General features: G+C 38.3%; 1 protein-coding gene across 1 annotated transcript in view; it reads right to left on the reverse strand.

Annotated features, from left to right (window-relative positions):
• Window positions 1–16,662, reverse strand: part of LOC139477029 (choline transporter-like protein 2) — a 36,689-nt gene that overhangs the window by 19,323 nt on the left and 704 nt on the right. Inside the window, exons 2-7 of the mRNA XM_071259589.1 lie at window positions 7,723–7,771; window positions 4,989–5,062; window positions 4,021–4,099; window positions 3,063–3,150; window positions 1,174–1,308; window positions 505–568 (exon numbers count right to left, since the gene is read on the reverse strand). Of these exons, the coding sequence (XP_071115690.1) occupies window positions 505–568; window positions 1,174–1,308; window positions 3,063–3,150; window positions 4,021–4,099; window positions 4,989–5,062; window positions 7,723–7,771 (489 nt within the window). The remainder of the gene's footprint in view (window positions 1–504; window positions 569–1,173; window positions 1,309–3,062; window positions 3,151–4,020; window positions 4,100–4,988; window positions 5,063–7,722; window positions 7,772–16,662) is intronic.

The following is a 16,662-nucleotide window of genomic DNA, read 5'->3' on the forward strand; positions in this document are numbered from 1 at the left end:
TCTGTGAAATGTGACAAGAATGTTCACATGAGACAAATGCACTGACAGAGTAGAGCCACAGGGAAACTATAAATAGTATTCATCATCGCTACCTCTTGTGTTTTGAGCCTATCAGACAAGGTAACAATTTGGGTTTGGCGGTGATATGAAAAATAAAAGTAGAATTCTATTTTATTCCTCATTCTTTAAAACCTGGAAGATAAAACACTAAAATGCTTTAAATACACAAGCATACCATATTTCCTCGATTAAACGCCCTAATGAATATTTCTTTCAGACACTCTTTACCCCTGGCATTTACCAGCAAGGACAATAATGAGAATATACTAATAATGCGCATTGTAACTAAACAATTTTTTCATCGAGGCCAGGCATTTAATTGAGACCTGGCATTATATTCCAGGCCAAACATTCAGTATAAAACCTGGCAGTTGTTTGAGTCCCAGCATTTATTCGAGGAATACGGTAAACTGAGTGGTCAGTTCAGCGTAGGTCAAGGTGTACCTGCAGTGTTCTCGACGTAGTAGGGGGCACAGTCCTGGTTGTCAATCAGAGTCTGCAGATTCGACTGGAACAAACACACAGCAAATGTTAAACAAGGAATTACAACCAGAAAAATCAATTGTTTCAATAATATTATCATAAACTTTTCTATTGTTTCAATAAACGAATACTGAAAACTACAGGTGGCATCAACTTAATTTCAGTACTCGCGGCAGTGATGTATCTTTACTCCAATAAAAATGACCCTAAGGAGTTTTAAATCCTACTAGCCCTGAGGATACCTATTAACATTAGACAGACTGACCTGGACTGACCGGGTTGCCTCAAGTGTAAATAACTTGACATTCTACCATGACATTGAAGAATGCTTGATTCTGACTGGTTAAAATGAGGTATCAAAATGAAATTTGATACCACTACATCAAGCTTTTCCACATAAAGAAATGGGGATGTGAATACATCAGTAGCCATCATGCTGATCCACTAAAAACAGCTGCTTTAACCTGTCAGTATAAGTCAGTGCTAAGGTATGAGAGATCCAATCAACTTAGCGCTAAGGTATGAGAGATCCAATCAACTTAGCGCTAAGGTATGGGAGATCCAATCAACTTAGCGTTAAGGTATGGGAGATCCAATCAACTCAAAGTTGACTTTGTCTATACTACTCACAGTGGCGGTGGGATCTACGTTGTTTTTACACAACATCTTGCTCCTCTCGGCGGTAAGCATGCCTCCTGCCACCGTCTCCAAGGCCTGCGTTTCCAGGTACACGTAGTAGGTGCTGGTACAGTTGGTCACACAGACCTGCATCACGGAGATACAGAAGATGAGTCAGTTGCCATGACCAGCACTTTGTGGATATAAGGAAAGTGCACCGAAATTCGGGGTTTAAATGTACGATTTCATTTTCTATGGTCACTAATCACTTAATTCATTCAAGAAAATCCCCCAAATTCCACTCGTGACCGAAAAGTTTGTTAACCGAAGCCATTTGCATTCATCATCCATTCATGTGGACACAAAATGTGACGTCACCTTGATTCGTAGATTACAACGTAGGTTAGTGTATCATGACAGCCTAATGAGGAAGCTCAAGGTGATGCAGGCCTAGATGTTAAAATTACCCCAATTAGGGTGGTGGAGTTACAATTTAACTTCACATCGGCATTGGTTCAGCCTTACTTAACCCATCTGGAAAACCCATGAACACAGATATGTAGCAGACAAACCCAGAATCATAATCAGGGCGAATCTGGGATTTGAACCCATAATCATAGGATTCTGATATGGCTAAGGTACATAACTCTGCATAGAGGTGAATGGGTTTATAAAAATCACAGTCAAGATTATTGCACTCATACAGTGAGCATGTGTGTCTGGTTTCTGAGACGCCATGTCGCAGTATAACATGGATACCAAACTCACACACAGTATACTGACTCCAAGCCGACCAGCTCTTGATTTAGCCCCTTAATGACACGTGTCAGACTGGGTTACAAACCACAAAATAAAAAACAGTGAGCTGAATGAAAATAATACTTTCTAAACATCTTTTGTTTTTTCTACAAAAAATTACAATTATATTTCAAGAGTCAAGTAAAAGAACCTCAGCTCTAATCTTGAAACATTTCACTCTTTTTTTTTATGTCCGTTTTGGGGGGCATTTCAAGATAGAAATCTAACCAGATTGTGACAACAATGTCCTTTCCACTGGATGAATGAGTGGGCAATACACCCAGACCCTCTGGACCAGACAATCAAGTGATTGACATCATGAGCATCGATCTTCACAACTGGGACAAGATGACAAGCACCAACCAAGTCAACGAGCCTGATCACCTGATCCCATTAGTCACCTCTTACAACAAGCATAGTCGCCTGTTCGGGCAAGCATGGGTTGCTGAAGACCTATTCTACCCCGGATCTTCACGGGTTGCATGACACCATAATGGTGAAGGTCCTGATGGGGTGGGGTCACAAGTCAGCAGTCAGTACAATCTGTACCGGGGAGATTGATCTCATGACTGTTTAATATTTTACTCATACACACTCACAAACAAACACACCCATTTTATGTAAAAAGAATTCAAAGCCTTCCACAATTAGTGGAACATTTTTCCATGACCCCTAAATAATATTCAAATTCATAACTTTCTTATTTGAAAAAAATTAAAAATATATCATCTTTTCATGGCTCGCACCATATAGTTGTGATACATTTAGGCAACCACCCTCCAATATATTAAATGACCAGTCTATTAGCAGTTTTTTTGACATTTTATGGTAATTTTTTTACAATAAAGATTTGACTCATCTCAAGTGTTTTAAAAGTTCTTTTACGCCAAACAGTATAACCCATCAGGACCCTCAATCATATATAGCAACCCAGTGTCATTTGTCAATTTGATCACCCCACAAGTAGGAGTACTTGTCTGACAGACCAACAACCACAGTGAATTTGCAATTCTATTCCTGGGTCAGCTAAGGGACACAACTCTGCACAGGCCATGTTCCCCCTATGTCAAAGAGGACAAACACTGAATAATAAATCAGATTACCTGAGGCGTGGGACACCCAAACGTAATGACACCAACTCCCATTTTAGCACACTCCAGCAGGTCAAAATACATCAGGTTGGGCTTGGATCTGAAATACAATACTTCACACATGAGGGTGGATTAAATTTCACAGCCTCGCCTCAACACAAGTAGTTTGTATGTTTGTTTGTGTGTTGCTTAACACCGCACTCAGTAATATTCCAGTGATATGACAGCAGACTGTAAATAATCCAGTCCGGGCTAGACAATCTATTGATTAACATCATGATCATGTCTTCACAATTTGGATCGATGACATGCATCAACCACGTCAGCGAGCCAGACCACCTGATTCCGCTAGTCACCCCTTACGACAAGCATTGGTTCCTGAAGACCTATTCTAACCCAGATCTTCACGGATACCAACTTCATTGTAAAAGCATAGTGCAATATAAACCAGTTCAACCAATTATGTACTTATCTTTTTAACCAATTGTAATGGTGGTCTTTCAGAAATAAAACATTGTGTGTAGACATGAGTAAAACCTGGCTACTGGTTATCAGGTGAGGTGAGGTGAAATGGGGTTTAACGTCGCGTCCAAGATTATTGCACTTATATAGCGACGTGCATGCACGTGTATGTGTGTGTGTGTGTGGCTGCTTGTACTAGTCCCGACTGATGCCGATTTAAAGTGCTAGCTCACTGAGATACCATGCCGCAGTTTAAAATGAATACCCCATTCAGACACGGTATACTGACTCCGAGCCGACCAGTCCTTGTTTTAGCCCCTTAATGCCGAGCGCCAGACAGGGTAACAAGTACCATATTTTAACGTCTTTTGGTATGACGCGGTTGGGGATCGAACCCCAGACCTTCCGCTCCCGGGGCGGACGCTCTAGACAACCACTGATAGATGTTTATTCTGACAACTATAAACTATCTGCTCATCAGCTTAGTCCGAGACTTGGTGACACGTACGCATAGTCCCCTGAGCCACACAGGTTGCCGTCACTGTCGGTGGGGTAGATCAGCTTGATGGGATTTCCACGGACATATCCTGTAAGAAATGAAACTTTCACATTCATGTATCTGCTGGAAAAATGAAATAATGAAAAATTTCAGAGTCAGTAGATTTATTTACAAGCTAGATGTAATCTTGTACAAAGTCCAAATTAACTGGCAACAGTTTATCTCCACCTGAGTAAATGAGTGAGTGAGTGAGTGAGTGAGTGAGTACAAATACACCATCAAATTCAGCTGCCTCCTATGACAAGGAGTGAGTGAGTATGGTTTAATGTAGCTTTTAGCAATCTTCTGGGAATATCACGGCGGAGGACACCAGAAATTGGCTTCACTCATTGTACCCATGTCGGGAATTGAACCTGGGTTTTCGCACTGAGGTGCGGGTGCAGCCAGGGACTGATCTCGTATTCTGGTACGGCATCACCTTGACTGTTGTTTATCATCTGTAGCTATGTACAGGGGACCTGAATGTAACACATTACCCTTGTTTGTTTGTTTGTTTATGTTTTGTTTTACGCTGCACTCAGCAATATCCCAGCTATATGACAGCAATCTGTAAATAATCGAGTCTGGACGAAACAATACAGTGGTTGACATCATGAGCATCGAACAACACAATTGGGATATGATGACAGGCATCAACCATGTTAGCGAATCTGTTAGTCACCTGTTCAGGGGTAGAAACTAACAGTTATAGTCAACTAGTCATAACATATAGAAAAACCCTTAAAATTGGCAAATTTCTACTCGTCCTTATGATACCTTAACTATTGGACAGATTGGCAAGGACTATAGGACTAGTGCCAATTTCTAACGCTGCTGTTACAACAAGCATAGTCGCCTTTTACGGCAAGCATGGGTTGCTGAAGACCTATTCTACCCCAATCGTCACGGGAACATCTCATCATGAACAAGATCCTTACCTAACACAGAACATGCAACCATGGCTAAAACACAGATGAAGAAGAGCAGGCAGCAGATGACATCAGTGCATGATCTGAAACACATCAGTTCAGGATGAGACCTGGTCAGTGGTGTTTGTTTAGGATGTAGATGGACATCAGAGCTCCAGATAAGCTTTTGGTGTTGTGGGTATTTTACCCATGCATTTTAAAATCATTGGGTATCAGTAATTCTATTTGGGTATTCAAATTTCTGTTACCCACTAGTTTTTACACATGTGGGTATTTAAGTTAAATATTTAAAAACACTATTCATCTAGTCCCTGCAAACTGGTGTCGTGTGGGTTCGAGAGCTTTATAGGACGATACATGTACCCCGATACTTCCACAATAAAGTGTGATGGCAAATGATCATGATGTAACTGTCATCGTGGAGTTTGGCAAGGTTGATGGAATGCCCGTTTATAATTTCAAAATAAGTTGCTGATATGCTAATTGAATACGCAGGGTTACTTCTCAATATTTTGATGACACGCACTTCTCAATATTTTGATGACACGCACAAGTTTTATTTTTGTAGAGAATCTGTAATGTTTGTTGCATATTTGATACGCTTGGATTTTATTTTACTGCGTATTTCTGCATTTCTGATGCATATTTTATGCAGATACGCAGCTGATCTTGAGCTCTGGACATCTTTAGACTTTCTACAGATGTATTCTTGTCAACTCAAAATGTAAAAATGTATGTGGAGGCACGTAGTCCTGTGTATCAGGTGAAGGAAAGCATGCCCCCGAGTTGTGTGGAAATATGCGCACTATAAATAGTCTCTTCTTATTACTATTGTAAACAAACCATAGATATTCCATGTTCTAGTTCTGCCTGGAACATGTTGTGTTTATACAGTTAAATACCAACACATAATCAACAGATCCTAAAAACTGTAGTTGTTATTTGCTTTTTTACTGCACTAAAACACGTACAATAGCAGTACCGTGAGGAGGACTCGATTAAAAAAAACTCGTTTAACTTGCACCAGATGCATGTTGACAAGAAAACCAAGTTGCCCCTGACAACAACACCAGGAATTTGTTGTATATACACTTGATGCATGTAGACATCAATATTAGGTTGCACATTAATAATAAGTTGCACTGGTGAATTTACATAGGTGAATCTACCCAGAGGGGAATATGTGGTTTTACACGACGATCTGGAGGCAAGTGGCAAGCCTAACACACATAAAACCACATATAGCCCTTGTGATATGCCTACAACACGTTTTTCTTGCCGACATGTTTTAATCTGCCAAGAATTAAAAAAATTGAAAACAGACAGCAAGCTGTTCGATTTAGCTGAAGTTAACTTCTGCAGTTTTTGCTTCATAGCGAGGTGCAAGGGATTTAATGACCCTCTCAGAAATTCATTTCCAGCCTGTTTTCTTCATGGTGGGGTATAAGGAATTTATTCTCCCACCCAGAAATATGTTTCCCTCCAATGATCATAATGAGAACAAATCTGGGATTCAAACCCATTATCAGAGAATCATGGCCAACAAAGGGAGTTCACTCTGCATAGCAAATTGTGGCACCGTGGATGAATTAGCCAACCATGTTCCTGGGTCATGAGAAATTTGCTTTGCGACTGAATCTAAAGTATCTTCCTCAAATTTGTCAATGTATCCAGCTGAATGTGTTTCAAAATTAATAATAAACTATAAATCATCAGCATAGTCAAACTTAAAGGCAGTCCACTTAAATACAGAGCAATGGTGAATCTGCACAGAACACAGGTCAGGTCCACTAACAGACGCTTGTTTCTTGATTGGTTCATAATAAAGTGGGTCAGGTTTTGTTGTATTATTGAGCTGAATGATGTCGCTAATTTTGTACCGTTGTCTACAGTTTTCTGTGGGTTAATCAGGGGTCCGGAAACGGTCATACGTCTGCTTTAAAATATTGCTTACCGGACATTTGAATTTTTCTGTCCGGACATTTAAAAAAACAAACAACGCTACCTTCGGGGTCCAAATAATTGATGAGGGTTATGGTATCCCTTCAACAACTTCAGATGAATAAACAGGCATAACAAACTTGGTCAATAAAAGTATGAAATTTGATATAAAACATCACTAGACATGATGATTTTACCATTCAAAATGTATTTCCTGCTCTCAAAGGCAATATTTTATATGTCGAGATTACGATTACCGTTTGTATTTTCTCGCAAACTAAGCCGGAAATAGCAAGCAGCTGTGCACACGTTTCCTCCCAATCTACCAGTGATTCAGTTAAAACGTACCCAATGAGAATCATTACATTTATGAGCAATATATGAATTTATTATCGTTGACATATTTATTAATAAGAATTGACTCAATGTGTTTATTGGGGGGATTTCAGCAATATGCATATCGTTTTTTATGTTATTACCTCCATAAACGCAAAAAAACATTGAAGTCAATTCTAAAATGGATTGAGGACAAAAAAATTGAAATACAAGTTACTGACAAAGGTGATGGACTGGTGATGGGTTTGTGATACTCCATGTTAACTTAGACTTAACATGCTTAATGAATAGATCTGACAATCACTGAGGTACCAATCCCATGTGTAGCACCAACAAATCCATTAAATTGAAATGAACTATACATCAATAACAACCACGGACATAATCGAGGTGAGTGTTGGCGTTTCATTCCTTCTTGATGGACACAGATTATGTGATCTGTAACTTTACATGGGAAGATACGTACCGTTGTTTTATCGGTCCTTTAAAGTTGGGGTCAAATTTCTTTGCTTCCCCTGTAAAATAAAAATAGCAGATATGAATAACTGCATCGTATATACAACCATAATGTCGGACAAGCTAGGTCAGGAGATGAAGTACCGTATTCGACGTAATAAGCGCACAGGGTGCTCTAAAAATTAGAAATAGGGGGCTCTTATTAGAATATTATTTTGGTGAAAAGAAACTGAGTTGAAAGATAAATTTCATGGTCATGCTGACAGCCTGAAATGTTTATGTACGACAGATATATTTTTCCAGAATTTTCTTGCCCATAATTAAGGGTGCATATAGCACACGAATGCGTATTATACGCGAATAAATTGGTCTTGGGTACATTGATTATTCAGAAGGGGTGCTAATTGGGATTGTTCGCTAGCCAATATATCAGCAAATGTTTATTAGAGCGGGGCGCTTTTTACGTCGAATACGGTACAACCATGCTATCGGACAAGCTAGGTCAAGAGATGGAGTATGTGAGTGAGTGAATGTTGTTAATATGCCGCAGTCAGCAGCCTGTCAACGATTGAGTCTGAGTTTGTTGCTTAATGCCACACACAGTCTGTAAATAATCAAGTCTGGACCAGACAATCCAGTGATTGACATCATGAGCATCGAGCTACACAATTGGCATACAATGACATGCATCAACTGAGCCTGACCACCTGATCCGGTTAGCTGTCTCTTACGACAAGCATGGGTTGCTGAAGACCTATTCTATTTATTAATCCATTTCATCAGGATACATAAGCAGCCACAGACAGAGCTCCAGCAAAAGTCCTGTTTCCACTCTTGCCGAACTAGGCTGGAATTCCTGGGCTCGATCGTAGCGCCACCAGTGGTTATTATGAGTTAGGTCCCTTCTGAGCCTCTCCTATTGACCAATCAGATTTCATCACTTGCATTTGTTTCAAACAAACTAATCAAGATCTATATTGTGATAAAACGGGTCTTGCGTCGCTAAGCGCATCAAATCAAGCAAGCACCTTGATTAAAAACATGAAAAGGTTTGGAAAATATCTGTTGACGAGTTGGCGGTGCACATGTTTTGCAAATCCTGCAATCGACCGAAATCTGCACGACAGTTTACGAACCGGATTCCGAGATTTTGATTGGACTATGCATAGATTCGTTAGTCCAGCCAAAATGTAACTCCACAATACCAGCCTAGTTCGGCAAGGGATGAAACTGGACTTTTATAGTCAGTTAACTCTCTTGCCTCGGGAAGATGCCCCAACAGTTAAGGTATCATAAGGACAAGCTACCCCTGCAATGGAGATGAGGATTAGCAACCAGTAACAGCATCACATGTTTCCATAAAATATGCAAACTAAATTACCATAACCAAATGAGGTTGAGTTGCTTGCGAACAAATACGCATGAAGAAATTTAATAACTCAATAGTATTATACACTGTGTGCAGCAAACCAATGTATTGCATTCATGGATGTCTTTACAAATCATTTGCTAGTCACTGAACACAGGCAACGCCTATACATGAGCTCTACTGCAGTGAATAAAGCACAGATGTGCAATATCTCACTTACTGTAACACGGACATGTATCACTGTTCCTGGATGATGCGACATGTGCGTCACTTGGAGCGGCACACAAATATATATATGCTAATTAAATGCAGCCTGAAACATAATAAAAGTGGAATCATTTTTTTTCAAGTCCACTCATCAGTTTTCAAAATCTGACTGGGCCCAAGAGAGTAAATATACTGTTTGTTTCTTTCTTTGTGGTTTAACACCACACTCAGCAATATTCCAGCTACATGGCGGCGGTCTGTAAATAATCAAGAACGGACCAGACAATCATGATGTCATGAACATCGATCCACACAATTGGGATATGATGGCATGCATCAAGTAAGTCAGCGAGCCTGACCACCCAATTCCGCTGGTCCTCTTTTACAGCATGCATGGGTTTCTGAAAATCTATTCTCACCTGGATCTTCACGGGGCAAAAATATATTGACTACCCAAAGAAAACCATTCAGTGATGTTTGGCAGACAAATTTTCAAAATCGTTCTTTTGTTCAAAATTGAGAGTTATATTAAAATCTGCCAAAATTCAGGGGTATTTTAACATTAAATTTAAGGATAAAATTATGTTAACCTCAACATTAAAGCTTTATACATTGTTATATTGATTGGTCCTGTGATCAGAGAAACACAAGGCACCCTTACAAAGCCATAACATTAGTCACATCTATAGCTACAAAAGTATGAATTGGGAAATGTTCCATTCTAATTAGGAACTATTGCTGACATTTTCACCAGACTTGGGCTGAATATCGGCCTCTGAGCAAGTTCAGATAATTCCCTGCTATCAATACCCAATGGAAATGAAAACTCCGAGGCTCAAAGGATTATCTGGAGCCCTGCGACATGCTAGTTGAACCTTTTGAGTCAACTGTTAATATGCACAATGGTAGCCATACCCGCACCTTTCATTAACAATGTATACTATCACTGTTTGTCAGTGATTTATAAACACATGCCTGTGGTCAAGTCGGTCAGAATCGTACAGTGGAGGCATGATTATTGAAGGTGTTTTGTTGCTTTTATTTATAAATATAGGTGTATAAATATAATCGTACACGTGAAGATCCGGGGTATAATAGGTCTCCAGCAACCCATGCTTGCCGTTAAAGGCAACTATGCTTGTCGTAAGAGGCGACTAACAGGATCGGGGTTCAGGATTGCTGACTTGGTTGATGCATGTCATTGAATCCTAATTGCGTGGATCGATTGTCATGATGTTAATCACTGGATTGTCTGGTCCAGGCTAGATTATTTAGACATTGTCGTCATATAGCTGGAATGTTGCTGAGTGCGGCATTAAACAACAAACAAACAAAAATAAATATAATTGGGGTGAATAGGGGATTTGAACCTTGCCATGACCGAGTTAAATTATAATATCTAGTACGTCAAGGGAAACAATCCTGAGTTATAAATATTACATAGAGATTACTTCGTATTGTTAATATTTTATTATGCCTTTTATTGTTTTGGTTTACAAGAAACTGGCCTAACTTTCAATGTAGGTGGTTGATAGAAATATATATGAATCATTCAAAATCGAGAATAGTGCTGCTAATGATGAATGAAAAACATACAAGCATTAACAGGGCTTAATACTGAAAGATAATTGATTGTGTTTTTTGTCAGGATAAAATCTTTTATGTATATTTTTCACCATTTTTCTTTCAAACAAATGTGATAAAATTTCAGTATTTTTCATTTCGTAATTGTGAAACAGAGTTGGCCCAAAATAGTAATTGCCAAAGTCATTTCATTTATTTTTTCTAATTTCAGGGATTTTTATCTGTTGGTCTCGTTAACGAACTAAAAAAATAATTAAGGCATTTGGAATAAAAAACTATATTACGTGAACATTTGGCGAACATAAAAATACTTATTTACCCTGATATATGATATTTATGATACAGAAACAACATTCTTATGATAAATTATTTTGGCTGAATTAAAGCAGTTTATTAGATTTTAATCTTCCCTTTAAAAAATATTAATTGTGAAATAGAGAAATGAGAATCTGTTTATTCGGGAAGTAAAATTAAGAGTCCAAATGGGTGAGTAGTTTCTAATGTCAGAATAAACAGATTCGAGTGATTTTTCAGACTTAAACCATGTGGTTGATATAAAACTTTTCTATAATTTTGCATAATGACCCTAGTTGTGTCAGTTTTCCTCATTAAAATGTAAGTTCAGAATGGCCAATGAATTCCTTGCTCTGAATCAACTGCAACAACAATAGCTTGACGTCATGAAAATGGTTTAAATGGATCACATCAGCTGATCGTGATTGTGAAATAAATATGGTGTTGTTTATTATTAGTAGTTGATAGGTAACATGATCACCACATCCTCAAAAGAAGTTTAAGAACTCCTGATTTTTTCATAATATGTCATGGCTGGAAGGAATTGCAACCCAGCCTTCCAATTGTGGGTGTTTTTAACTTGTTTCGAGTAGTATATATTACACAATATTTACATGACTTGTTTTAAGAATAAAACTTATATGGGCCGGGACCAACCCAACTATCACACCACTCTACTTCAAAAGATATCCCGAAATATAATGACTCATTGACGACAAAATTAGTTCCTTGCAGTCACAGTTCCTGTGCCAACAACATTGGGTGATCGCAGCCCTACAATACAAGGACTAGAAGAGTTGACCCCTCCATAAATCCTAGCTACCACAGCTGTTGCTACAAACAATGCCCGATGAGGCTTGGCTACTCTGAATAGGTCCCCTGAGCCATAAGCAGCTAAATAAAGAAGGCCAACAATGAGCTCCAGTAAATGTGAAATGTGTGAATAAGAGCTTGTTTCTGTTTTTGTTTGGTTCCAGCTTGTCGATTCTGTAAATACAGACTAGAATATTAATAAATGTTCAGTTATTCCACTGCACTCATTAACATGATACATATCGCAACATTTTTTCTGAGTTCCAGTATATTCTGTTAAAAGATATAACAAGTTTTGTTGTTAATTGTATCATTTAACCCGAAATCTATACAAATATTCATTCACAAATGTTCCCTTTGAAATTGACTGACAAAACGACAGAAACACAGAAGTGATTTTTATCCCACATTGTTATCTCCCTTGTATCACTGACAACAAAATGGCCGCAACTGGCCATACACTATTCACTGAAACAAACAGGCTTTTGTATGACCTTGTTTATAATATGTAAGCTCTCTTGGGCTAAGTCAAAACGTCAAATTTACAAAATCATGTACACACAGCAAATCTCATAAATCAAGTTTACAATAATCAAACTTAGATACTATCTCAGGCTATGACCTTAAGTGCAGATCCCGCCAATCTTTGACCTTGTCAGAAACCCTGTCAACTTTGTTAATCACTGTTAACTTTCTCTGGCTCTACATACATAATTAGATCAGTGGATTGTGTATGTGTGAATAGATACAGCAAGGTCATGATACAATACGTATCGCGATACGCATATTTACATCAAATCATGTGAAAACTTCTTGACTATAAATATTTCAGAGCAGGTTCCAAAGCAAACGCTAGCTGTAGACACATGTGTATGTAGCGGCTATTTTGAGTAGTTAATTTAGAAAGCTACACAACACATTTTGCAATATTTCGCTGACAAAAACAATCGGGTTGTGGTGAGAAGCATTACACAAGTAGTAAGTAATATATTTTAGCACATGTATTGTCTTGTATCGATACAGAACAAAACGTATCGTGTATCGTATCGTTGTATGAAAACTCACGATGCACCGGTGCACCAATGTATCGTTTCCCCTCTAGGTTGGGTTGTAATTACTTCATACAGTTCAATGCTATTATCTCTGTCCCATTATGAAAAATACTATGGGCCCATTCTCGAAAAAATTAAAACATCTCTAAAAAGATTCTTTTCTGTTTGGTGCTTGATTAATCTCTGGTTGGTCGAACCTTAAAAAAATTCAGATATTATCACGCTAACAGTTGGGGTTGCACTAAGGCAACTTGGATCATTTTGTTTTTGGTGGATCTTAGGCCACACTTTATAAATCTTATGTTTCACGAATTTATTCCAGCTTTGCCACACAAGGTCAGTTGAAATAAAGTAAAAATAAATGTCATTTATTTATTTATTTATTTATTTATTTATTTATTTATTTATTTAAAAATCATTCTGCTGTGGTGTTGAATCATAGATAGTGATGTATACATGGAACTAATAAATAACATTTTATTTTGAATAAGAGGGTCTATATTATTAGTGGGAGACATAATAAAAATAAATATTTTATGTTTGATTTATTTCTTAGGCTGGCTGTTTTTCAGTAGGGCAGCTGGTCTGTGAAACAAAAATTAAAAAATGTGTGGCTGTGAGATCCTCTTTACTGCAGTAAATGTTTCCTTGGTCCACAGTCTGTTTGTTTGTTTGTTTGTTGTTTAACGCCAGCTATATGACGGCGGTCTGTAAATAATTGAGTCTTGACCAGACAATCCAATGATTGACATAATGAGCATCGATCTACGTAAGTGGGATACAATTACAGAAAACTACAGTTATAACAAACTCAAAGGGTCCTCTAATTTTAGGTTGTTATAAGCTTACATACAGCATATATACAGCATATTGCATTGACTAAAAACAAATTTGTTATGACCACCAGTTTGTTATAAGCGTGTTCTTTATAAACAACGTTTACTGTACTTGAATGAACCAAGTCAGTGAGCCTCACGGACAACCCGATCCGTTATCCGTTGATGAAGACCTATTCTTTCCCAGATTTTCAGATCTCAAATAAGGGAAAACTGTCCTTCATTTGCAGTTCCCTATTTAACTCTCTTCCCACATGCCCTGTAAGCCAGATACAACATCATTCCATACTCATGTCATTAAACAAGTTTACACCTGTGAAGATCCATGCTTGTCACAAGCGGCAACTAACGTGTTTGGGTGGTCAGACTCGCTGACTTGGTTGATATATGTCATTGTGTCCCAATTATAATGATCAACACTCATGATACAAATCACTGGATTGTCTGGTCCCGACTTGATCATTTACAGACTGCCATCATATAGTCTGGCTGACTGTGGCACTAAGCAAACAAAATAATTTTAATTGATAAGGTTATTATTGTATTATACTAATAAATATGTATTCTATTTTTTTTTTTTAATGTTAATTTTAGACATCCATGTTTCATTAAATATGAGACCCGTGAAGATTCCGGGGTAGAATAGGTCTTCAGGAACCCATGCTTGCCGTAAAAGGTAACTATGCTTGTCGTAAAAGGCGACTAACGGGATTGGGTGGTCAGGCTCACTGACTTGGTTGATACATGTCCACGCAATTGGGATCGATGCTCATGATATCAATCACTGGATTGTCTGGTCCAGACTCGATTATTTACAGACTGCCGTCATATAGCTGGAATATTGCTGAGTACGGCGTTAAACAACAAACCAACCAACCAACCATTAAATATGATGTATCCAAGAAAATTGAGGTAAAATTGCCTCCAGTTTTCAAAATATATTAAGCGCCTGCACGCAAGTCCACGGCAGATAGATCTCGTGTTGGGCCGTAGTTTCAAAGTTGTATGGCTGCAGAGATAGAAACTAACGGTTTTAGTCCACTAGTCCTTATAATGATAACGTATAGCAAAATCCCTAAAAATTGCAAATTTCTACAAGTCCTTAGGATACCTTAACTATTGGGCAGCTTGACAAGGACTACAGGACTAGTGCCAATTTCTAACACTGATGGCTCATTGTGGCCTCCAGTAAATTTACGACTATCTATTTGTCACTATAAGCTGCAGTTTTTCAAATGAAGGCCTGACGAGTTTAGTCAGGACCTGTACATAGCTTCTAAATTCTGTTGGTCCTGATGGCAACTTGGCATTTTTTATATTTTGAACACTGATTGTGTTTGCCTTGGTTGTTCTCGCTCGCCCCCCATGAGACTCTCATAAAAATATGATGAAAGTAAACACTGCTTGATTCTGACTCATGACTAACTGTTTTTACTTGCTGGCAATCCGATACAAAACCTAACACTAGAAACACACTGAACAGTAATCATCCCACAGGTATTCCCGGCCTGGGAAGTCCCGGGGTAGAATAGGTCTTCAGCAACCCATTCTTGCCACAAAAGGTGACTATGCTTGTCGTAAGAGGCGACTAACGGGATCAGGTGGTCAGGCTTGCTGACTTGGTTGATGCATGTCATCGATCCCAATTGCTTGGATCGATGTTCATGAGTTCATGATGACAATCACTGGATTGTCTGGTCCAGACTCAATTATTTACAGACTGCTGTCAAATAGCTGGAATATTGCTGATGGACAAACAAACAAACAAACAAACAAACAAACATGTATTCCAGAGCTGAAACGGGTGACCTGGGTGGGTCCTGAGTAGGACCTGGGTACCCACAGGACTACCCGGGCCCGTGGATAGGCATGTGATAGATTGTTTTATGACAATAACAATAAAAGTCGATGGTGACACTTCAAGTAGAACTTTTAATGTTCGCATTTCTGTCTGAATATGCATGCATTCCTTTAACTTATATTTATATATTTGAGTAAAGATGTTTTTAAAAGCTTCAGTCAACTTCACATGATCAGATAGTTTTATTTGTGTTTGCCAGGGCTCTGGTAAAACAATTCCCAATAAGACATTTGTACCAACTCTGAGTGGATACCTGGGTAGGGTCAGGTACGTAGAGGGTCGAGTACCCGGGTGGTAAATCTGGTCTTGTCCAAATTTAACCCTATGCATTCTAACATTAGCAGATTAGCAGGGCTGGTAAGGAGGCAAATCTTTTTATCATTTCAAAGATTTTAAATTAAAAATATAACTAAACTAGTACACTCAAATTTATTCTATGTTTATATAAAAACTATATCAAAAGTGATATTAGACGAAAAGTATGGTCGATAAGTGTTGTGAGAATGCTTAACTACGGGGAAATATAAAGTCCTGCGAAAACTACATATACTGGCTAAGGACCAGTTATTGCTGAAGACCAATTATCGCCAATTCCCCGTTATAGCACGCACATGATTGCATTTCATTTTACTCTTGCTCGTTTTCATTAGAACAGAGAAATATTTATCCGAAAATGAACAAAACGGACTCTAGTTAGGTAATATTTTTAAAAAACACACCATAATCACCTTTCTTAAAAACAACTTTAGAAAAGACACATGGGCGGTGTCACGTGACTGATTCACGCGAAAATATCAATCAAACAACACGATGATGCACTTTCATTTCTGTCATTGGGTTTTATCTGTCTGTCATTTCTTACCCAAAATACAATATTCCAGCTGAAACCTATTTGAGTTACAGTCGTGCCTCGTTCATAAGGACACTTGCGTCA

This window comes from Haliotis cracherodii, unplaced genomic scaffold (assembly GCF_022045235.1).
Source record: "Haliotis cracherodii isolate W230 unplaced genomic scaffold, xgHalCrac1.p SCAF_30, whole genome shotgun sequence".
In the NCBI taxonomy this organism is placed as follows: Eukaryota; Metazoa; Mollusca; class Gastropoda; order Lepetellida; family Haliotidae; genus Haliotis; species Haliotis cracherodii.